Here is a 23,256-nt window from a genome sequence, read left to right as displayed (position 1 = left end):
GTGGATCGAGAAATCCAATAAATCTCTTTTTTATTCAAGCAAACATAAAAAATGAAAAAGAAAAATTGATAAAAAAAAAAGCATAATAACAGAAACAAACAAGAAAGACAACTGAACAATAAAATAATAAACGAAAAGTATTCATAATTAAAATGTTATAAGCATATTACACAAAATTTAAAAAGAAAGAAAGTAAAATCTTATTTAAACATATTGCACACACGTGCACACAGAAACATCAGAAATCTACAATTGTAATAAAAAGAAGTTCTTCACTCAGATAAAGAAATATGACTGTTCCGATCATCACCTTCATCAACCTGCGAAGAAGCTGAGCCATCTGAGCCATCTGAGCCATCTGAGCCATCTGAGCCATCTGAGCCATCTGAGTCATCCAAGCCACGTGAGCGATGCGAAACAGAAGCCGAACCGCTGCTGCCTTCAAACGCAGGCGGAGACAGAGGCAGCTCAGCAGGCAGAGAAGGCGAAGGCACCTCCGACGGAACAAGCACCACATCGTCGTCAAGAAGGGCATCGTGGATGACTCTTGAATCAGGTGTGTGAATAAGTTCAACTCTTTGGCTTTCTCCTTTTTGGTGAGTGCTTTGCGAATGGGATGGGATGGCGTTGAATGCTCTGATCGTTTGCGTGCCAATCTCATCCGAAGATGAAGCGATGACAGATGAATGAGATATTTGCTCTGATGCTATATGAAAAGATTCCACAGGAACAGTTGAAATAACATTCACATTGGAATGAATAGAAGAATTTGACGATGATGACGATGATGGCAATGAAGAGGACGATGGATCATAAATATTTTCACAAATGCTTTCTGGAATGTCAGCTGGCTGAGAAAGCATATCAGATGGAAACGCCTCTTCCTCACAATCTCTTCTTCCATCTTCTTTCAAAGAATTGCTTTTGTAATCATTTTGTTCTTTCCCATCATTCAATCGATTCACTGTCAATGGTAAATGCATGTTCGGCAATAATGTTTGTGAAAGTGAAAGAGGCTGAGATGCAATGGTTTGAACAGGGGGTGGAGAAAGAATGAGAGGTGAATGCAAAATTTGCTGTTGATTCTTCTGTTGATCTTGTTTTATTATTGAATCATCACTATCTGGCTGAACAAGCATTATCTGTGATTTTTCTATGGAAGAAGAAGAAGAAAGCGGAGGAAGAGCCGGAGGCAGCGCAGGTGAAGAATGGGAAGTTTTCATGTGCATAAATGAAGGTAATTGAAGATGAGCTTCCAATTTATGTGGTTTGTGATGCCTTTTTGATTTTTGGATGGCAAGCTGATTGTCAGAACGAAGATTGTTCGGAGAAATATTAGCCTTGCTTATATTTCCGTTCCGATGGAGAGAGAAAAAGGAAGAGTATGAATTCTCTTTCCGAAATGAAGGGGCCAAAGGAATTGTTGCTTTGATTGTTTTAACAGAAGATACAGAGGAGGAGGAGGAGGAAGTGGAAGAGGAAGAGGAAGAGGAAGAAGGAGATAATCCTTTTGTTTTATTAGAAGGAGGATTTACAAGATTGGAAGAAGCAACAAATTCACAACTTGTCTCTATGCTTTCATTCTTTTGTGCTTGATCTGAAACAACCATTTCCACAGGCTTCAAATTGGGTGAATGCAAATTCACTGCCAAAGGCGAGCCAACCACCACAGTCTGTTCAAGTGGTGAAAGAGCATTCTTCTCAGAAGACGTCGAGAGATCAGGTGGAATGGCATCAGGCACAAGAGAAGGGTCTGAATGATATAGAGGAGGAGGAAGCATATCAGAGGGATACGAAGATGAAGAAGGAGAGGAAGGAGAAGGAGAATGAACAGTAAGTACAGGAACTGTTATGACAGACGATGAGGTTACAGTGCTTGTCTGTGTCAATGATATTATCTGGGCAGTGGGAGTTGGAGAGACAGAATGAGGGAGTGCAACTGATGTCACTTTGGTTGTTGTGACTGTTGAGGTAGATGTTATTGTATTACTATTAGAAGAAACAGGAGTAGTATTAGTGGCTGTAGTGGTTGCTGTTGCTGTAGCCATTGTTTGTGATGATGCTAATAATGGTCCACTTTTTGGAGTTATGACTTGTGTGAGCTCTGAAACAGAATGATCATTTGACAACGGAATTGATGAAACAGAAGAAGAAGAAGAAGCAGCAGCAGAAGAAGAATTTGGCGAAGCATTCATATCAGAAGCTAGAGGCTGAAACTGTGTATCAGCCACAAATCTCTGAGCCTCTGGCACATTGTCTGCACCAAGTGGCGTAGAAACAGCAGAAATATGAGGCAAAGCAGGTTCTAATTGGAAAGAGATGGTTGGTGGAATGTCCAACGGGATGGAAGCTAAGGGAGAGCAGGCAGCAGGAGACTGAGGGGAAAAGGTGAGCACAGCAGCTGAGTTATCAGAACTGACAACAGAGGGAGAATGGGTAACAGGCAAAGAAGAAGAAGAAGAAGAAGGAGAAAGAGCGAATGTCACAGTGGAAGTGACAGAATGTGTAGAGACAGAGGCAGATGAAACGAGTTGTGGAGGTATTTGAGTAGAAGAAGAATTCTGGTTATTTTTTGTCTGCGAAGAAGATAACAGAACAGTTGTGGAAGCAGTACCAGAAGTCGAAGTTGATGAATTAGACAAGGATGAAGATGAAGAAGATGGGACAGAAGAAGATGAAGAAGATGATGATGAAAATTCAACTGATATATCGTCATCCCCATTCACAATAACAACTGTTGAAAGAGGCGATTGCTGGAGTGTTGGGATGATTGCAGGAATAAGCGAAGGAGATGTCACAGGAATGGAAATGCTGAGCGGAGAATCAGAAACTGTGGGTGACAGAGAAGAAGGGAAGGGAGAAGAATAAGGAGAAGAATCAGGAGAAGAATGTGGCTGGACAATAGTAATTGAAGCACCAGAATCATCATTATCATGAGTATTTGAAGCAGATACGGAAGAAGAAGATGATGATGAGGGTGAAAAAGATGAAGAATCATCTGAACTCTTAACAGTTGATGCCAAAGGGATGGAAGACAAAGAAGAGGAGCGTCTTATCAATGGAACATTTGAGGTTGAATCCACAAAAGAGTTTGGTGGTGAATGCACATTGCTGTTAGACCTGCTGTTTGTATCTGAATCTGCTGACTTTTCAGAAATGGAAGAAGAATGCGGAGTCAACACCAGCGGTGCAAAGGAAGGCAGAGCATCAGGATCAACCAGATGGGGCTGGACGCATTGATGAACAATAGATTTATGCTTCAGTGAATTCAAAGAAGTTGCAGATGATGAGGCAGTTGAGGCATCTTCAGCAGTTAGAAAAGAAGCATGAGATGTATTCATCACTGGAAGATCAGCAAAATCAGTCAAAGAGGTTGGCTGGACTGATGTTGGAGGAGTCAGTGGCTGTATTGCCAAAGGAGGGGTAAGTGGCTGACATTCCAGAGGCATCAGATGATCAACATGCACATTTCCCACACGATTGCTATTTATGCCATTGATGACGTTGGTTCTATTACTATCACTTGCATTCATCCCATCTACAGCCATCGATACAGATACACCCACAGTCATTGACACAGCATCAGATGGGATAGGCTGACCAACAAGAGAAGGAGACAATGCAAGCTTTGAGGATGAATGGATGACAGTTGTTTGAGTGGTGATGGAGTCTGTCACAAGTGCAGCAGGAGCCGATGAGCCAATCACAACAGGAGAAACAGATCTCGTTCTTGTTCTTGTTTCTGTGGTAGTAGTGATAAAAGAGGCTATGTTTGATTCATTGCTTCCACCAGATGAACTAATTGTCTGCTCTGCAATCATTTTGTTAGCAGAATGAGCAGAATGCAATGCAGCAGAAGGTGGATGTGATGGAGGTATCAATTGCATCGACTGAGGTTTGAACTCAACTGAGTGCATTTCTTGCTGCTGGGGAGGAGGAGAAAGTGTTCTTTCACTGTTGTTATAGTCATTATGTGCATCGTCGTATTCATGTACAGACGAAGCTCTCTGTTGATTCGTAGTTGAGTGGTGCATTTGAGATGGAGAAGTGGAGCGAGCTTGCTCTTTGTCACTTCTGCAACTGCTTTCTCCTCCATTTTCTCTTTCTCTTTCAGCCTCACTTTCATCATCCTTTTCATCATCCAGCGCAGCTGATTGGGAAGGGATGAGGTTGAGCTTGGAGACTGAATACATCATTAATGGAATGCCATCACTGTTGTGATGTGAGTGAACATGGATGCTGTCATCATCATCGTCATCGCCACCACCACCTACATCTGCATCCGAATCTCTTTCACCATCGACATTTTCTCCCCTCACAGCATTAGAACATTCATCAGATTCTCCTTCATTGTGCGAATGAGATTTTGATCCTTTCCTTCGATGCTCAATAACTCCTTCAGTTTTCACCCCTTGTTGAGAGACAGCATTCGTTGCAAGACTGTTCCTCTTCAAAGAATCCATTTTCAACGAGTTGCTCTTCAATGAATCTCCGCCATATGATTGCAAAGCAGCTACCGACGACACCACAATCAGCGGTGCCTCTCTGAATGAGGAAGGAGTGTTTGGCTCGCTTGAGACAGGAGTGCTGGCCAAGTCTGAGGAAAGAGGAGAGGAAGAGCGTGTGGATTTGACTGTAGGGGTGACAGGGACAGATGCCTCTCTCACAGGATACAGAACAGCATTGCGGGAAGAAGGGGATGAAGACTGGATGGAATCAGATGTGCTCTGAGAGGAAGGGAGAATGCTTATTTGTGTGTCTAATTGGCAGGGCATGCCAGGAAAGCGAGTGGTGGGTGCGTGGATTTTGAGTGTCAATTCATCTGACAATTCCTTTGAATCAAAAATACTGTGTCTCTCATTCATTTTCACTGGTGTTGTTTCAATATCTCGCTTGTCTTCGTAATGAGGAAGGGCGGAAGAGGCAAAGAGAGAAGGAGGAGGGGACATTGGGTGTGGAGAAGAGGAGCTGACAGAAAGAGAAGGAGAAGGAGTTGGTGAAAGTGATGGTGATGACGAAGGGGTAAAAGACAATGGAACAGATTCCACAGAATGCTGAGGAACCACCATAACCACATCAGGTGAGCTTACTGATATCATCTTTGTTGTGGTTATTGTTGTTGATGAGACTGATATTGATGACGAAGATGGCAAAGAGGAGGAAGAAGAAGCAGAAGAAGAAGAAGTGGATGATGAACTTGATACGGTTTGCGTAGGATTTGAAGGAGCAACCACAGGTGAAAACGGAGATGAAGCTATTTCATCTAAGTCACTTGCATTTAAACCACCAGTTCCATTGCTGCTTCCACATCCATTCCCATTCCCACTCACATTCACACTCTGCACAGTAATTGCTTCCACTTGGTCTCTCTGTGCATCCATTGGGAGTGACTCAGGAATTGTCAGTGGCTGAAAAGCCAGCCGTTCTGCACTGTTTTGAGAGGAGTCTCTTTGATACTCGGCTGATGCTGCCTCACTCACAACACTTGTGACACTGGCAACACTTGCAACACTCACCACACTCACAACACTGTTAGTCTGTTTAGCGGATGACTCAGATGATATTGGTGATTGAGATTGAGAGAGAGACTGCGAAAGAGGTGTGGTTGAGGCACTTGGTGCAAGTCCAGTGGGAGTTAAAATCGTCTTGACTGATCTGTCTGTAACTGTGTTGTTATCAGCTGTTTGTGGAAGCACAATGAAGATTGAATTTTGAGCTTTTCTTGATTCATTCGCATCAGAGGCCAAGGGAAAGGCAGATGTTGAGTGGTGGTATTGAACAGATGGCTGTGATGGGTATGCTTGTGGGTTAAGTAAAGGAGGGGAAGATGAAGAGGAAGAATTAGAAGAAGATGATGTTGGTAAGGAACCATCAACAATACTCTGCTGATAATGCAACGAAGGCGAAAGAGATGAGGAGGAGGAGGAAGAAGAAGAAACAACCAACTGACGCATTGAAACAGGAGGAGTAGTCGTTGGTGAAGGAGCAAATGACTGCACAGACTGTGGCTGGATGAAAGATAAAGGATCATTCTGTGCCTGTGAAGGTGAGCCCTGGCAGGTGTTGTGTGACACTGCCTGTACAGGAGAGAGAGGGATGGGCTCAACAGGCAAAGAACGAGAGATAAAAGCAACAGGAGCGGAACTGAATGTGTCAGCAGAAGGAAGCGATTCGTCTTCGTCAGAGTGTTCGAGAGAGGGGTAGTTGGAAGAAGAAGGAAGGACATACAGTTCTGGTGGCTGTGGGGCACGCAGGACATCTTGGTAGCTCTCAGAACGGGGCTGAAGAGAAGATGAAGAAGAGGAAGAAGAAGATGTTACCGTTGTTACAATAAGCGAAGAAGTTGAAGATGATGAATTATCATATTGTTCCTTCACATTATCAACAACATGAACAGCATGTGTCTTTCCTTTATCTTCCCCTTCTTCCATGATTCCATTTCCATCCTTGCCCTTCTCCTTCATTTGAGGCATGTTTGTGTCTGAGTCCTGTCTGAAGATGAAATCATTGGCATTTGAAGCAGAGTTTGGCGAGTGATTCTGAGAGACCAGCGCACCTGCTGAGGATGAACGGGAGATGGAAGAGGCAAGCTTCACAATATCTTCAGGAAGCGCAGATGTTGAGGAGGAGAGAGAGAAAGAGGAGGAGGAAGAAGAGGAAGAAGAAGATGATGTTAAAGAAGATGACGTATTTGACACTGTAATAGGTGAAGCAAGTTGTCCGTTATTGTTATTACCCTGCCCTTCACTTGGATGTGCTGGCAAAGTTGAAGAAGCAGCAGAAGCAGTAGCAGCAGAAATTTGGTGCTGCCGTGAAGGGGAAGCGTTCTGAGAGGAAGAGATGGCAGGCGAAGACTCAGAACGAATGATTGGCTGAGAGATCTGAATAAAGGTACCATCCACAATTGAAGATGGATGCTGTGATTGAGATTGAGTTGTGCTGTTATTGGTGAATGAAGAAGTTTGTGCTTGTGTTTGTGCTTGAGTGTCGCCTTCTTTGGAAGAATGATTAGTTTGAGACAGATTTTGAATATTTTGTGCGATGTTGTTAACCTTCCATTGTTCAGTTGAGATAAGATGATCAAACAATTCTGTTGGTTTCCCTTCATCATGAACAGCAGATAATCCATCATCTTTATCGTTCATTTGAATGCTTTCCTTTTGCAAATCGTGATTGTCTTTTGATTGAGCATCAAATTCTGCTTTTGTTTTGATAAAGTCCTGAAGTCTGGCTGGAGGAAACAGAGTACCAATTTGTTCGGTTTGAGCTTCATTCTCATTGGGAAGAGAATTCGAATGATAAGTTGCATCATGAGTGGATATCTGTTGGGGATTATGCTGTTGACTGTTTTGTTGTTGTGGTTGTGATGGAAGAATTATTATTGGCTGTTGACTTTGAGATGAAGACAAAGAAGTGGAAGCAGAAGCAGCAGCAGAAGAAGTAACAGAAGAATGAGAATGAGAAGAAGAAGAGGAAGAAGATGTGACATTTGAGGTGATGGATGCAGCAGACTCAGAATGGGGTGTACCTTCTATTGCTTTGAGAAGAGGAGAAGAATCAACTGTGTCTTTCATTGAATGATGATGATGATGAAGATTATGAGGAGATGAAGGAGGAGAGGAAGAAGAAAGGGAAGGAGAGGAAGGTGAAGGGGAAGGAGTTGAGGGCTGTGAAGAAGTAATCAACGAAGAATCAGCATCTGCATTGGAAATAGAAGAAGCAGAAGAAGCAGAAGAAGAGGAAGATGATGTTAGAGGAGAAGAAGGAGGAGAAAGAGTTGAATGGCTGGCGCTGGGTGAGTATGTGATGTCATGCTCATCAGAAACAGAAAGAGAGGAAGAGGAAGAGGAGGACGATGAAACAAAATGCTGTGGATATAATGATGATGGCTGTTGCAATGGAATAGAGTTTGTTTGAGGAGAAGGAGAAGAAGAAGTAGTTGAAGATGCAACGTCATTAGTAACAGTATTTGAAGCAATAGATTTCCCTTCAATCTTCTCGTGCGTATGCTTATCACTGGATAATTCTAATTGTTCATTCTTTTCGTCTATTTGTGCTAAACAATTGACAGATTTCATCGGCTTCAGAACTGGTTCACTCGCACTATCCTTCTTAATCTTTGCTGATGAAACATTATTTTCAATTGAAGAAGAAGAATTTGACGAAGAATTTGAAGAAGAAGAAGAGGAAGAGGAAGGTTTCTTTGTGTCAACACTTTCTCTTGAAGAAAAGAAGTCAGCAGTTGAGTCAATTGGAATCTGTGTTGGAGAAGTTGGAACAAGACAACAAGGAATAAAATGAGAAAAGCAAGAAGAAGAGGGAGAAGAAGAGGAAGAGGAAGATGAAGGCAAAGAAGAAGGATTTGAAGCAGTCGCAACAGAATAAGAAGAAGGCTGGAGGCATTTAGCAGAGTGAGGGTGTGTATGTGAGTGGATGTGAGGGTGGGTGAATGTGTGAGAATGGCCCAACGGTTTGATTGTAGGGGAGATATGCAAGTTTGGTGTGGGCATTCTATTTGGAGTGAAGAGAGAGAGAGACAAAGGAGAGGAAGAGATGAGGGATGAACGAGGAGTACAGGAGGAGGAAGAGGAAGGAGAAGAAGAAGAGAAAGGAGGAAATGGCATAGAAGTGATAATTGGCTGAGTTGTGCTTGGAATATCAGAGCGTCTCATAAATTCATCAGCCATTGGGGAATAAGGAGAAGTTCTATTAGAACTCTGGCTGCTGTGATGACTATGAGAATGTGAGTGAGAATGTGAATGTGAATGAGAATGAGTGTGTGAGTGAGTATGAGAACGAGAGTGGGAATGATTGCGAGAATGAGTATGTGAATGAGGATAGATATTGGGATAGGCAGTTGAGTGTGAATGAGATTGAGATCGAGATTGAGAATACGAAGGTGTGTGGCTGTGAGCGTGGAAGTGTTGGCTGTAGGACTGATGTACTTGTTCTTGTTCTTGTTCTCTTTCTCCTTCATTTTCATTTTCATTGCCATATTTAACCTCACCCTCATTCTCTTTCTCTTTCTCACTTCTATGTGCATTCATATCTTTATCCACATCCATATCCACATTCATATGCTCATTCTGTATTCTCAGGCTGTGAGGCAAGTGAACAGAGCTTGGAGACATGGAAGCAGAGAAAGTGGCATTTGACGAGGGACAAGAGGCATAGAGAGAAGAAGCAGAGGCAGAAGAGGTAAGCTGTTGAATAGGAACATAAGGAGCAGGGGAGATGGAAGAAGACACAACAGAATCAGGTGAAAGATAGCGTCCAGAGAGAGAGGAAGGCAGAGGAACAGAAATTTGTGCTTCGGCTTGGGATATTTTGGAGACGGAGCGGCGATGGCTCTTTTTTGAGTGCTGTTGGTTGGATGGGCTTATCTGGCTGATGGAATGGTGATGATGATGAGGAGGTGATATTTGTTGTTGTTGTTGAATCTGTTGATATTGCTGATATTGCTGCATTTGCTTCATTTGTTGTGCATTTAATGAAGAAGTGTTTGCATTTGTATTTGTAAAAGTGACTTTGAAGACAGAATTTGCTTTGTCTACTGAAAGAGACTCACTTATTGGCAAGTGCTCAGAATCACTGGTAGTAATATCAGAAGAACAAGAAGAAGAAGAAGAAGATGATGATGAAATAGAAGAAGAAGGAAGAGAAGAAGAGATTGCTGTTGAAGTCAACATCGGCTGTGATGAAACAGTTGAAATAGCACTTCTTTCACTCACTGCTTCTGTTTCTGCCACAGATGATGATGATAATAACAAAACATTTTCTCCTTCTTTCTTCCATTTGGATGAATGAGTCTTTGATCTCTTGTGATGTCTTTCCATTCCCTCACCATTGTTGTTGTTGTTGTTGTTTTGTGTCATTCTCATCTTCCTCTTTCTTGCTGGCCTCAACTCCATCTCTTGTGGAACAAACACACAATTACCACAACTACTGTTGTTGATGCTATTTTCATTGAAAAATCCCTTGTCCTCTTGTTGAAAGCCAACTGGTTGAACAACTTTTCCACTTTCACTCATTTTTGTGTCTGTTCCATTCATATTCTTGTTGAATGAAGGCAAATGCTGCTCTGTCAGTGGCATTGGCACCATCATCGATGTTCTATTGTTGTTGTTACTGTTATTGTTGTAGCTATTGCTTCTGTTATGAATGCTCTCTTCTTCTTGTTCTCCTCCTGCTCTTCTTCTTCTTCCACTTTCTTCTCCTTCTCCTCCTTCACTTCCACTATTCTGCTCAACAACCGCATCCAACTTCTTCTTATTGTTCCAAAACTTCCCTTCTCCTTCTCCTTCTCTTCCACTCTTTGCCATCAACCCCATCTGCATCATCATTTCCTCAGTCATCTCGCCTGAATCTGCCATCTTCTGCTGCAATGCCTTCTGTGCTTTCTTCAGCATGCCCATCAGAGAAGTGCCTGGGGGTGCTCTGATGATGTGGAGCTTCAAGTGGCAGCTGGTGCAGCATGGGTGAGTGTGTCTGTGCGCATTCAGTTGGATGTTGGTGGGGAACTCAATGATTGGGATGAGGGGGAAGAGAGGGTGGAGGGAAGTCGTGTATTCGAAGGGGAGTGGGTGGAGGAAACGGAAGGGGGGAGGGGAGGAAGAGGAAGAGGAAGAGGAAGATGTGGAAGAAGAAGAAGAGCCAGAAGAAGATGTTGAAGTTGGTAATGAGGATGATTCAAAAGAAGATGAATTATTTGTTGAACTTGCAGAAGAAGAAGAGGATGTGACAGTTGAAGAAGGAGATTTTTCTCTTCCAACAGGAGATTGCAGGGGAGAAACATCCGCATCCCACGACTTGGTGGCTGGAGAGCTATTTTGAGAGGAAGGAGGAGAAGGAGGAGAAGAAGATGAGGAAGAGGAAGAGGAAGTTATTGACTCTGTTGAATGAGTATTGTTTCGGTTCTGCTGATGGAGAGAGGAAGAGAAACTGTCAAATGAAGAGGATCTTCTGGCGAGTGAGGCCAAAGATGACGAAGGAGCAGATGATGAAAGAGGAGAGGGAGAATTATGAGAGTCAATAACTTCAGTGATATTGCTGTTGTCGTTGTTGTTACTATTGTTATTACCAATGCCAATTGCAATACATTGTTTTTCCTCAATGTTGCTGTTATTTCTGTTGTTTATTCCATTCGCATTGTTATGATGTTCAGTTGAATCAGAAGAAGATGATGAAGTAATTATTTCTCTGTGTGGATATTCACCATCATTAACTGGCATGCCAATCATCAATGGAGGTGAATGGCAACTTGAATTAGATGAGATTGAGTGTGTTGTGTCATCTTTCTTGTTCGAAGGAGAAGAAGGTGTTGAAAGTGAAGCAGAAGAAGAGAACTGCCTTGAATCAACAGAGCGTAACTGATCAACAGGTGAAAGGAGCAGAGGAGGAGGCATTGGTTGCTCTGAGTCAATCAGTTCAGTTGATGCTGTTGTTGTGCTTGAGAGAGAAACAGAGAGTAATGAAGAAGAAGAAGAAGATGATGATGATGACGAGGGAGAGGATAAAATGACAGAAGAGGAAGAAGAAGAAGTTGACGAAGGTGTTGAAGAAGGTGTTGAAGAAGATGAAGATGATGAAGCATTCATCAGAGGCAGAGGAGAGTTGCTAGAGAGAACAGAGTCAGCAGATGGAGAATACAACTCAGACCTCGACGAAAGCGGAGAACGCAACGAAAGAGCAGAAGAAGCACTGGAATCTGCAGTCAATGGAGCAAAAGACTGGCTACTGATATTAATACCACTACCACCACTGATGCTTCTATTATTATTGCTGTTGATCTTCTCCTCTGAATTGTTGAGCAATAGACGATGCTTGGGTGTTGCTGATGGGCCAATGATCAAGAATTCTCTCTGAGTGGATGCCGTGCTGAGCAAATAAGGTGACTGGACAGTGCGGGGTGAGGACGGGGTGGTGGCAATGGGGGTGTTTGTGGCAGGTGTGGCAGTAGCGACAAAGGGAGAGGAGTAATGAGACAGAGGTTGGATGGTTGAGTGTGGCTGGCTTTGGTGTTCTGAGTGATTGGGTGAATTGTTGGTGGAGTTGGAAGGCGATAGAGATGATGATGAAAGAGGCAGAGTTAGCTGATTGCTTGGCTGTGAATGGATCATGTGCACAGGAGCTGAGGCTACTGAAGGGGAAGAAGAAGAAGAAGACGGTTGATTAATAGAACTATGAGCATTAACAACAGGAGAATCTGTGCATAATGAAAGAGGGAGCGTTTGTGGATGCTCAACATCTGGTGTGGAGACAGGATTTCCAACGACAGGTGATGTTGAATGTGTTGGCGTGTGTATTGTTGCGTCACTCAATTTTTGAGATAAATTTGAAGTTGACTGCAAGGAATCGAATGCAAACTGTGGTTGCGTCCGAGTCAGTGGTTCTGTAATTGATTGCTGTGATAATCCCAATTCACCAAATTGCGTTGTATTTGATGGCTTCCCTGTTGAAAGTGAAGCATCATTCAACTGCTGCATATGGACAGTTGATGATGCAGCTGGCAAAAATGGAGTGAACACTTCTGTTGATGCAACAGTTGCATCGGAAGAAGGCAAAGAGATATTTTCATTCACATTCACATTTGCATTTGTACTTGTATTTGCATTGACAATGCCATTTGTTTGCTTTTGTCTTGTCTGGCTGTGCTGTCGATGGCGATGCAACGAAGCAAATGGACTCACACTCCCTCCGCTTCTCGTGCCATTCTGCCCTTCTTTCCTTCCCCTCTCATATGTCTCCACTTCCACTGCAAACTTCACTCTGTGTGTTGTCTGCATCTCTGCTCCATTTGAAGTGGAATTTTGATTGTTTGCATTCTGATTCAATGAATGTGCCATTTCATCGGTTTTTATCAGGCTCTGTGATTTACTCAATTCTCTGTTTGTGTTTTCTTCCTTCTGATTTCTCTTTGCCTGTGTAAAAGAAGTTTGTGTTGTTGATACAGATTTTGAAGGAAAAGAGGTTTGGCTGTCAGCAGGGAGTGTTGGCACAACTACAATGGGAACATACTCTTTCTCTGAAGTTGGAGAAATAGAAGAGTTTTCAGACAGAAGCAGCATTTTATTGCTTTCTGGTGAATGAACTTGTTGCTTATTCCCTTGCCGATTATACCCTTGTTCACTCCCTTTTCTTTGATGTGCATATGAGTCTTCAATATTAACCTCATTCCCTTCCTCATCCCCCACAAATGGTGCCAGCTCCATCGACACCTGCTGATTATCCAGATGTGCTGATTGAATGCGTGATGGAGTAGGCGATTGAATTCTCTTCTCATCCATCACAGGAGACGGGATGAACTGAGGCTCATCATGTTCTGTGCACTCTGGAAGAATGTGAATGCTAACAGGGCTGTCATTGATATTACTGTTGTTATTACTTCTATTACGATTACTACTATCATTGACTTCTCTACTGTTAGTGACACCCATTGAATTCAATCTATCATCAGTATCTGCTTCATTTTCATCTAATAGACTGCTCATACGAGAGGGAACAAACTGAATGTGTGGTTGTTGCAATGGCTGTGAATGCTTCGTAACTTCAAGTGGAGAAGGCGATGAAGGAGGGGCAGGAGAAGATGGAGAAGATGGAGGAGAAGTAATCGAATGTTGATGAATATGCACTGGAGAAGGATCATTTGGATAAGATTTGTTGCTTCTGTTATTACTATTACTATTATTATTATTATTATCGCTTCCATTGCAATTTGCATAACTTTCATTGCTGCTTGACTGATAGGACACATCTGACAAGAATGTTACTGTCTTCCCACTGGCAATCGACTGCGAGGCAAACGATGCTTCTTCACTCAGAACAAGAGGCTTCCACAAGGAGTTGATTGGAGAGTTGTTTGAGGGAATAGAAATGGATGGGGAATGAGAGTGAGAAGGAGAAGGAGAAGGAGAATGAGAAGGAGAATGAGAAGAAGGAGTGGAAGAAGAAGAAGAAGAAGAAGTGAAAGTATTGCCAATGTTGCGGTTAGTAATAGGAGTGTGATGAGAAGGTCCAACAAGAAGAGGCTTTTCGTGCTCAGACATGAGAGAGGCCGCACTGACAGAGGAAGAAGAGGAAGAAGCTGAAGAAGAAGAAGAAGAAGATGATGCAGTAGATGAAGAGGTGGAAGAGGAAGAGGAAGAGGAAGAAGATGATGAATAAACAGATGCATAAGAAGAAGTGACAGAGCCGTGTGATACAACTGTGAGTCTTTCATCATCTGTGCATACATCCAGAAATGAGGCAGGTGTTGGGGATTTTGTGGGAGTGATGGGAGGAGTAATGGAAGAAGAAGAAGAAGGGGAGGAGGAAGAGAATGGCATGATAACAGCCTTTGGCTTAGCAAAAGCATCATTAATTGCATTTGCAGATTGGGATGGGAAAGTTGTTGAAGAGTTCATTTTATCTTGTCGTTCTGATTCATTTGACTGGATATTTTGTGAGTCAAATGGAACATTATTTGATTTTGTATATTTATTTTCCTCATTTTTCATTTCTCTTTCTTCTCTTCCTTCATTTTTAATAGCATTTCCTTTCCCATTCTCATTCTCATTTTTCCCTTCAAAACGCTCCTGCAAATGGCTGTTATATTCAGCAATAGGTTTCTCTATCACAGGCATTTCATCTGATCCATTGGAAGATCTGTGTTTGTATTGCTCATTCAAGGGAAGAGGAGGTGAATCTGATAGTTGTGGTGCTGAAGCAGTTGATGCTTCAGATTGGTAAATAAGTTGTTTTTCTTCTTCTCCTTTTTCTTTTTCTTTCTTCATTTTGGGTTTTTGTCTTGAACTATCATCTTCAGCATTGCCTTTTTCCAATTTCATATTGTTATACCATTCATTTTCGTCTTCTTTCTTGTTTTCTCTCTCCTTCTCCTCTTTGTTTTTCTTCTGTGTCAGTTCAAGATGAGGAAACAGATCAGAAATAGAAGGTCTTTCATTTCCCTTTGTTGCATTTGGAAACAAAGCAGAGATGGAAGGATGAGAAGAATCTGATGAATTCGATTGAAAAGATTGATTGGTTATATTCAATAAGGAAGATATATTATTGGAAGAAGAAGAAGAAGAAGAAGATGATGATGATGATGGAGAAGAAGAAGAAGAAGAAGAAGAATTACCAGCCCCTTTGTGGAACAAGCACGACAAAGAAGGGAATATTTCTCTAAGAGTAGTTGGAAGCAGATGATGAGGATACGAATGAGTAGACGAAGCCAAAGAGAAGTTAGCCATATCAACAGCAATCACAGCAACCACGCCATGATTGGGGCAGACAGACAAATAGAATTCAGGGGAGAGGGAAGGGAAATTCTGGTCATTGGATATGAGTGTTGAATGGAAGGGGAGGTGAGGAGGATGGAGGGAAGAGGGAGAAAGATGAGAAGAAGAAGAGGAGGAGAATACAGAAGAAGGAGAAAGATGAGTGGAAGAAGGAGAAATAGAAAAGGAAGAAGAAGAAAGAGAAGAAGCACCAGGATAGCTGAGCTGTGGGTGGAGTGAAGGAGACACAGAGAAAGAAGGTTTTTCAATGCGGGAGAAGGAAACATTTGCATTTGAGTTCGAGTTAACTCTTCTGTTCCAGTTGTAATCAGCTGATCTATCAGAAGAAGGGTAATCCATGTGAATTGGAGGGGCAGTTGAATAAGTTGTGGGGGTGAAGGAGGAAAGCGATGTGTTTATATGAATGGAAGATGGATGTTGTGATGGAGTTATAACAAAATTAGAAGAAGAAGAAGAAGAATTTATTGTATCATTACCTCCTCTGTTTCCTTTCCCTCCATCACCATATGTCACAAATGCTTCATCATTATCCCGCACACCTTCATTCCTTGAGCCAGAATTCAAATTTTGGTTTTCTGAATTCTCCACCAGATGCGGAATTTCAGAGCGGCGGCGAGAAAAGCGAGTGTGAGTGAGGAATCGATGAGAGGCAATGGGGGTGATGGCGAGTGATTGTGTTCTGTTGGGAGAGAGAGGAGAAGGATAAGGGGAAGAAGGGGAAGAAGAAGAGGAGAAAGAAGAAGAAGAAGAAGAGGAAGAGGAGGATGATGAATTAGAATGAGAATTAAGAGGATTAATTTGATTAAGTTGATTGAATTGGGTAGATTGAGAAAAAGAGTAAGAAGGAGGAGAAGGGGTGGGGATGATGAGGGAGATCTGATCACTGGATATCGGAGAGGAAGAGGAAGAGGCAGTAACAGAGGAAGATGATAGAGAAGAAGAAGAAATGGAAGAAGAAGAAATGGAAGAAGAGACAGAAGGAGAGATATCTGGAGAGAGAGGAGAAGGAGCAAGGGAAGATGGATGAGAGGAAGGGTGGTTGGATAAAGGCGTGTCTGAAGAAGAAGAAGAAGATGATGATGATGACGAGGAGGAGGAGGAAGAAGAAGAAGTTGTCAAAGAATGCGAACGAGTAAAAGTATCTTCCACTTTATCATCAATAACGTCATCGTCACCATAATCATCATCATCATCTTTTCTTTTCTTGTTATTATTATTATTATTATTAATATTCTCTTCATTCGGTCTTCTCTCATTCTTCATTGAGCGATGGAACGCGGAGTCGAGTTCAGAACACGAAAAAGTGTGTCTTCTGCCTTGTCTGGGTGAGGATGTGCCTGAAACAAGAGATTTATTGTCTCTTTGATTCAGATGAATGTCTTCATTCTCTTCTTCTTCTTCTTCTTCTTCTTCTTCTTCTTCATTCTGTTGTTGTGAGGAAACAGATGATGATGATGATGACGGTTGATTAGCGTTTGATATTTCATTTGCTTTATTCATTTCTTTTGTTGTTTCATTCGTTGTAGCCTTATTAGCTATTTTATTCTGCTTGGATTCCTCTAATCCATTTCCATCTCTTTCTTCTTCTTCTTCTTCTTCTTCCTGTTCACGTGGAGGCGGTGGCACAGGTCTTTCCCCTTCTCTTCCTTCTCTTCCCTCTTTCCCCTCTTTCCCTTCACTTGGAGTAGGAGGTTGTCTAAAATCAATAGACAGCTTTGATTCTGAATACATCTTCTGATGAGGAGACGATTGAAGATATGATTGAAGATATGATTGAGAATTCATTTCGTGTTGTTTTTGGTTTATTTCGAGAGGAACAAGAGAAGGAGCAGAACGTTGGATGATCATGTGATGAGAAGAGGAAGGAGAAGAAGAAGAGGAGGAGGAAGAGAAAGAAGAGGAGAAAGAAGAAGGAGAAGGAGATGTTAATTGGTTGTATGCTTGATTGGGCTGTTGCTGATATTGTTGATATTGCTGTGGAGAACATTGATATCCACCTCTCCTTTCGTTCTTCTCCTTCTTCTCCTTCTTCTCCTTCTTCTCCTTCTTTCCCATCTTTCCTGTCTTCCCCTGCTGATGAGGCACCATCGTGACTGACGTGACGGAATCTCCGCTTTGTGTCTTCAGCTGGAAGAGAGGCAGAATACGAGGGCGATGCACAACTGAATGAGATCTCTGCGCAAACAGCTGTTTTTTCTTTGAAGAGAGATTTGAGGGAAGATTTGAAGGAAGATTTGAAGGAAGATTAGATGAGAATTGAGAAGATTGGGTATTTTGGAAGTTGGAAGAAGTGGACTTGTATGCTATTTCTTGAATTTCTTCTTCTTTGCCATCACCCTGTCCACCTTCTCCTCTTTCTCCTTCACCTTCTTCCTTCAAATGCGTCATTTCGCTTAGATTATGAACAACATCATCAACATCTTCTCCTTCATTGCAGCCCAGACTCAATGTTCTTCTTGAGGCATAGCTTTCTAAGCTTATTGTACTCTGTGGTTGTAACTGCATTGACTTATGCTTCTTCTGTTGAATGAATGTGGGAGAAGAAGAAGAAGATGATGATGATGAAAGAGGAGGAGGAGAAAGGGAAGAAGAAGGAAGAGAAGAAGAAGATGATGATGATATAGAATCTCCAGTATTAACAGCTTGCTGTAAATGTGGATGAGAATGTGTCAGTTGTTGTGACAGATGGCGTTGATGATGATGATTATGATGATTCAGATGATGATTGAGAGGATGAGGATGATTCAGATGAAGATGATGATTATGAATTAGATTGTAATTTTGATTATAATTCTGATTGTGATTATGAATATATTGTTGTTGCTGTTGTTGAGAAGAAGAAGAAGAAGAAGAAGAAGAAGAAGAAGAAGACAAACGTGTTTTAAGAGGAGGAAATTGAAGAGATGGGTTAGAAGAAGAAGAGGAAGAGGAACAGGAGGAGGAGGATGAAGAAGAAGAAATGGGAGGAGGAGATGAAGATGAAGAAGGCGATGATGATGAAAAATTCGAAGAAGAAGAAGAAGAAGAAGAAGACATAGAAGAAGTTGTATTTGATGAATGATCATGCGTATTCCTATCAGATGAAGTGTATGATGATGAATGAGGAGAAGAGAGAAGGAAAGAAGAAGGAGGGGATGTGGATGGAGAGAGAACAAGAGGAGCTACTGAAGTGAGTGAGGGGGAAGAAGGAAAAGAAGCAGAAGAAGAAGAAGATGATGATGATGAAGAGGAAGAAGAAGAGGAGGAAGAGGTGGAAGAAGATGGAGAAATCAAAGAAACTATTGGAACATGAGTAGCAGTAGCAGTAGAAGAAGAAGAAGCAGGAATCAAACCCAAAGCAGAAGAAGAAATGGGAGAAGAAGGAGAAGAAGGAGAAGAAGAAGAAGTAACAGAGCCAGTTCTGATGCATCTGCCAGAGGAGAGAAGTGTTGTGGAAGGAGAAGGTGAGGTCGAATGCATTTGGTGTTGAAGTGACTGTACAGTGAAGGAAGGGTGGGTGGGGTGGATGATGACAGGGGCAGGAGAGAGGGAGGGATGGAGATGGAGTGAGGATAAGGGGAGGGAAGAGGGAGAGGAGGAAGAGGGAGAGGGAGAGGGAGAGGAAGAAGATAAGGATGATGATGATGATGATGATGATGATGATGATGATGATGATGAGGTGGTGGTGGTGGTGGCGGAGGTGGAAGAGGAAGAGGAAGTTAATGAGAAAGAAGATGAAAAAGAAGATGATGGTGAAGAAGAAGAAGTAGATTGGAAAGATTGGCTTTGTGATTGATTGGCGAATGCGTTTGATGCGGATGGAGAAGAAGCTATTTGTGAATGTGATTGTGATTGAGATTGAGATGAGGGTTGAAGTGGGAATGAAGTGGCATTTAAAGAAGAAGAAGAAGAAGATAAGGATGATGATGATGATGATAAAGAGGATGATGATGATGATGTGAGTGATTGTTGAGGAAGTGAATGAGATGGCAATTGTGTCTGTGATGATGATGATGATGGGGTGGTGGTGGTTGTGGCTGAGGTGTCAGAAGAGGATGAAGTGGAAGAAGGAGATGAAGAAGAATTTGAAGAATTTGAAGAAGAAGAATTTGAAGAAGAAGAAGGATGATGACATGGTGGAGGATAAGGTGGAGGTGGAGGAGGAGGTGGTGGTGGATGTGATTGTGTGTGTGTGTGTGTATTCAATTGTGTTGGAGGAGGAGGAGGTTGTGGATGAGGCTGAAGAGATGGAGGCATTGCTTGTTCTTGTTCTTTTTGCTGTTCTTCTTTTTGAACTTTTTCTTGTTCTTTTTCTTGTTTCTGTTGAAGAATGGATAATTGATTCAAGTGTTGAGGTTCCAACAGATGCACAGAATGACTCGGAGACGATGCTCTTGCCGGTAGCTCAGCAGGCGTCAATGGGACAGACAGAGTTTCTCCGCGGAGAAATTCAGGTGCTTGTATAAGAGGAGACACAACAATTGCATTATTGGTGTTGTAAATCTGATTTTCGCCTTTTTCTTTTTGAGCGATGGAATTATTGAGTGGTTCAGATATGTCTTTATATTCTGGACTTGGTTGTTGAATATGCTCAGAAGAAGAAGAAGAAGATGATGATGATGACGATGATGACGATGACGACGATGATGATGATGATGACGATGATGATGACGATGAAATAGAAGAAGACATTGAAGAAACAGAAGATTTCTCAGAACCTATCAAAGGCTGCTGATTTTGATCATCTTTTGTTGTCTTCCCTTCCTCCATCTTCTTTTTCCCTTCTTTTCTCCCTTCTTTCTCATCTTCCTCTTGTGCCAATGCAGAATACTCCACATTGCTGTGTGTTGCCTTCTCTTTCCTCCCCCACTCTTCAGCCATTCCTGATATCAGCTCCTCAATCTCTGCATTCATTTCTTCTTCACTCAACCTCTCAGCACTTTGCTTCTCCTTCAGCTTCTCTATGCTTTCTGTTTCTATTTCTATTTCAACTTCTTTTCCTTCTTTTCCTTCTTCTTCCTCTTCTTCCTTCACATTTCCTCCATATTCTTCAAACACTTTCTCCCCTTCTTCCTTCCCTTTCCCCACCATCTCCTTCTTCCCCTCCTTCTCCTTCTCCCTCTCCCTCTCCCTTTCTCTCCTCCTTCTCCTCCTTCTCCTTCTAATCTTCTCCCTCTCTCTTGGTATCCAATCGCCCAGCACCTTCAGCTCCTTCTGGAACTTCGCATTCGGCCTTGTCAACGGCCTTCTCCTTGTCACATGCTTCAACGCAGACTCAAACGAAGAGTTTGGGTGTCTGAGCATTAAATATGCAATCACCACAGATGGAGAACGGGATATGCCCTGTGAGCAATGCACAAGCACATTTGAATGCTGCTGGTAGCAGGAGTGGAGGAAGAAGAGCACAGAGGGGAGAGTGGAGAGCAAAGTGCTGTTGACTGAGTCTTCGATGTTCAGGCGGATGTAGTTGAAGGTGGGGCGTGAGGGAACAAGAGACATGGAGTGAGATGACTGTGAATGGAGTGCAAATGAAGGTGACTGCTTTTGTTGTTGCTGTTGTTGTTGCTGTTGCATTTGAAGCTGTTTGGACTGATGGAAAATTGCCTTTGCTTTCTCCATATGTTGATGCTTGCCCCATTCAAGCTGTCCTTTCAGCCTGAAAAATCTTGTTTGATCGACAGAACGATTTTGACTGGAGAAAAAAGATGGATTGTTTAAAGGGGCGATGGTGGGAGAGTGAGGAGTGGAGCTGAAGGGAGAAGAGATGGAGGCAGGGGAGATGAGGAAGGAGGAGGAGGAGGGTGTGGAAGAAGAGGAAGAAGAGGAAGAGGAAGAAGAGGAAGGTGAAGAAGAAGAAGATGATGATGATGAAATGCCTATTGGTGTGATGGATGGTGAAGGAGAATTGGTTCTATGAGAAGATGAAGATGATGAAGAAGAAGAAGAAGAAACAAAAGATTTTCCGAAATGCCCTGGAGGAGTCGGTTTAGAGGAAGGCAGCACCATGAGTGGGTGTATAGAAGGAGAGGTTGGATGCAGCTGAGGCGAAGGCTGGAATAAAGACTGCATTTTGTTGGATCTTCTGAGAGAGGCAAGAGAAGTGTGGGGGGCAGAGGAGATGGACGGAGAGGAGAAGGCAGAAGAGGAAGGGGAGGTGGAGGGGGAAGAGGAGGCGGAAAATGGAGAAGATGAAGTGGAAGATGAAGTGGAAGAAGAGATTGAGAGAGTGAAAGGAGAAGGAGAAATTGAGGTGAATGTTTGGCTATTGTTGTTATTATTGTTATTGTTGTTGCTGAATGTGTTTGTGAATGAGGAGTGTGAGGGCATCACAAATGTTGGATGAAATGCTGGCGACAACATCTTCTGGTAAGAAGACGACGAAGATGAAACAGTTGATGAAAAAGAAGAAGAAACTGAAGCAGAATCAGAAGAAGAAGAGGAAGAAGAAGAAGAATTAGAAGAAGTTGATTCATCATCATCTCCTTCTCCTTCTCCTTCTCCTTCTTCATTCTCTTCATCTGCTGCCCTGACTCCATCAAACAGATCTTCTGACTCGTCTCTTTCGTGTCCACACTCAATTTCTGTGCTGCTTTCGCTGTCTTCTTCATTTTCTGTCTCTGTCTCAGTAACACTCTCCGTACTATCACACTTAGCATCATCATCCTCTTCCTCTTCCTCTTCTCCTTCTTCATATTTCTCAAACTTCCCTCTCTTCTCTGAGAACATCTTCTCCTTCTTCCTCCTCATTCCTTGTATTCCTTGCATTCCTTGTTCTCCACTGCCTTCATAAAAGAGATGAGGCCCAGTTCTCTGCAGAGGAATGACAGGAGTAGGCGGAGAAGCCACAAAGCTGGTTGGCTCCAAATTGGCAGTGTCAGAGAAAAATACTGACTTTGCTGTCTTTCTCTCTCTTTCTTTATCTCTTTCTCTTTCCTTAACTGATTGTTCCTGAGGGAATATTCGTCCATCTTCTGATGTGTTTTGATAGAAGGACCCCAAAGTGTCTGAATAAAACGTGCCTTGCCGGTCATTCTCTTCTATTTGTGGATAATTCGTCAATGAAATACTTCCTTCAAGTGGGTTTGAGCCAGGCATCAAGATAGAGCCCTGAGTGTAGGACTGTTGGGGAGATACCTGCGGTGGCTGAAAAAACGATGAGACTTGCGATCCATCAGCAAAATTGGGAACAACACGAGAATTCTCTTTAGGAATTCCTGGAATGGTGGATAATGAGCCACATGACCAGTTTCGAGGCAAATCTTGAAGCAAAGAAATATTTGATTGGATGGTTCCAACGGAAAATGAACTATCATCTGTTGTAGAATCTTCGTCTTCGAACTGAAAATTTTCAAAATAGTTTTTGACCTAAAAAAAAACCCAAATGAATGAAATAAATTCATTAATAATGATTTTTTCTTTAAAGCATGATTAGATTGATAAAAAATACAAACATCATTTGTGCAGTTTATAATATGAAAAATATTTAAGTTCATGAGTGCTTCCATGTTGGATGCTGGATATTGTCCAGAAAGGAAAATGTGCTTTGTAACCTCTTTAATAAAAAAACAATTAAAAGAATAAAAATTCTAATCAGTTTTGCAAACGATTTGGATATGACCTTAATGTCTCGTGACTTGGAGAATCTGAGCTTTCACAAAAAAATGGATAATTTCGTTGGAAATCAGCAAAGGGGCATGAATATGTTTCTTCAACGTTTTGTTGTTTCTTCAAAACTTTTATAAATTGTTGAGAAGGTGGATCTATAGAATATGATATAACAACTTTTCTTTTGTATTTGATATTTTCTAATTCCTCGAGATATGTATTACTTACTCGATATGAAGAGATTATGTGCGATTCAGCAAATTCTTCAGAAGAGCGTATATCAACAACACAAGACTCTCCTTCAATTATAATATTATACAAATCAACAAGATCCAATTCTGTTTGAGCCATTGTTCCACATGAATTTTGTTGGAATAAATAATTAATGATCACT

At 42.0% G+C, this 23,256-nt stretch overlaps 1 protein-coding gene across 1 annotated transcript; it reads right to left on the bottom strand.

The window, feature by feature from the left end:
- Positions 1-5: 5 nt before the first annotated feature.
- On the bottom strand, positions 6-23,213 carry MONOS_8775 (putative Dual specificity phosphatase, catalytic domain; the record flags this gene model as incomplete). Its single annotated transcript, XM_067879212.1, has 4 exons — positions 6-8,056; positions 8,105-22,595; positions 22,709-22,809; positions 22,862-23,213. The coding sequence occupies 4 exons, from the start codon at positions 23,211-23,213 to the stop codon at positions 273-275; spliced, it is 22,728 nt and encodes a 7,575-aa protein (XP_067719879.1). The 3' UTR covers positions 6-272.
- Positions 23,214-23,256: the final 43 nt, after the last annotated feature.

This window comes from Monocercomonoides exilis (assembly GCF_001643675.1).
Source record: "Monocercomonoides exilis strain PA203 chromosome Unknown scaffold58-502437, whole genome shotgun sequence".
Classification (NCBI taxonomy): Eukaryota; Preaxostyla; order Oxymonadida; family Polymastigidae; genus Monocercomonoides; species Monocercomonoides exilis.
This window is presented reverse-complemented; position numbering and strand designations above follow the sequence as displayed.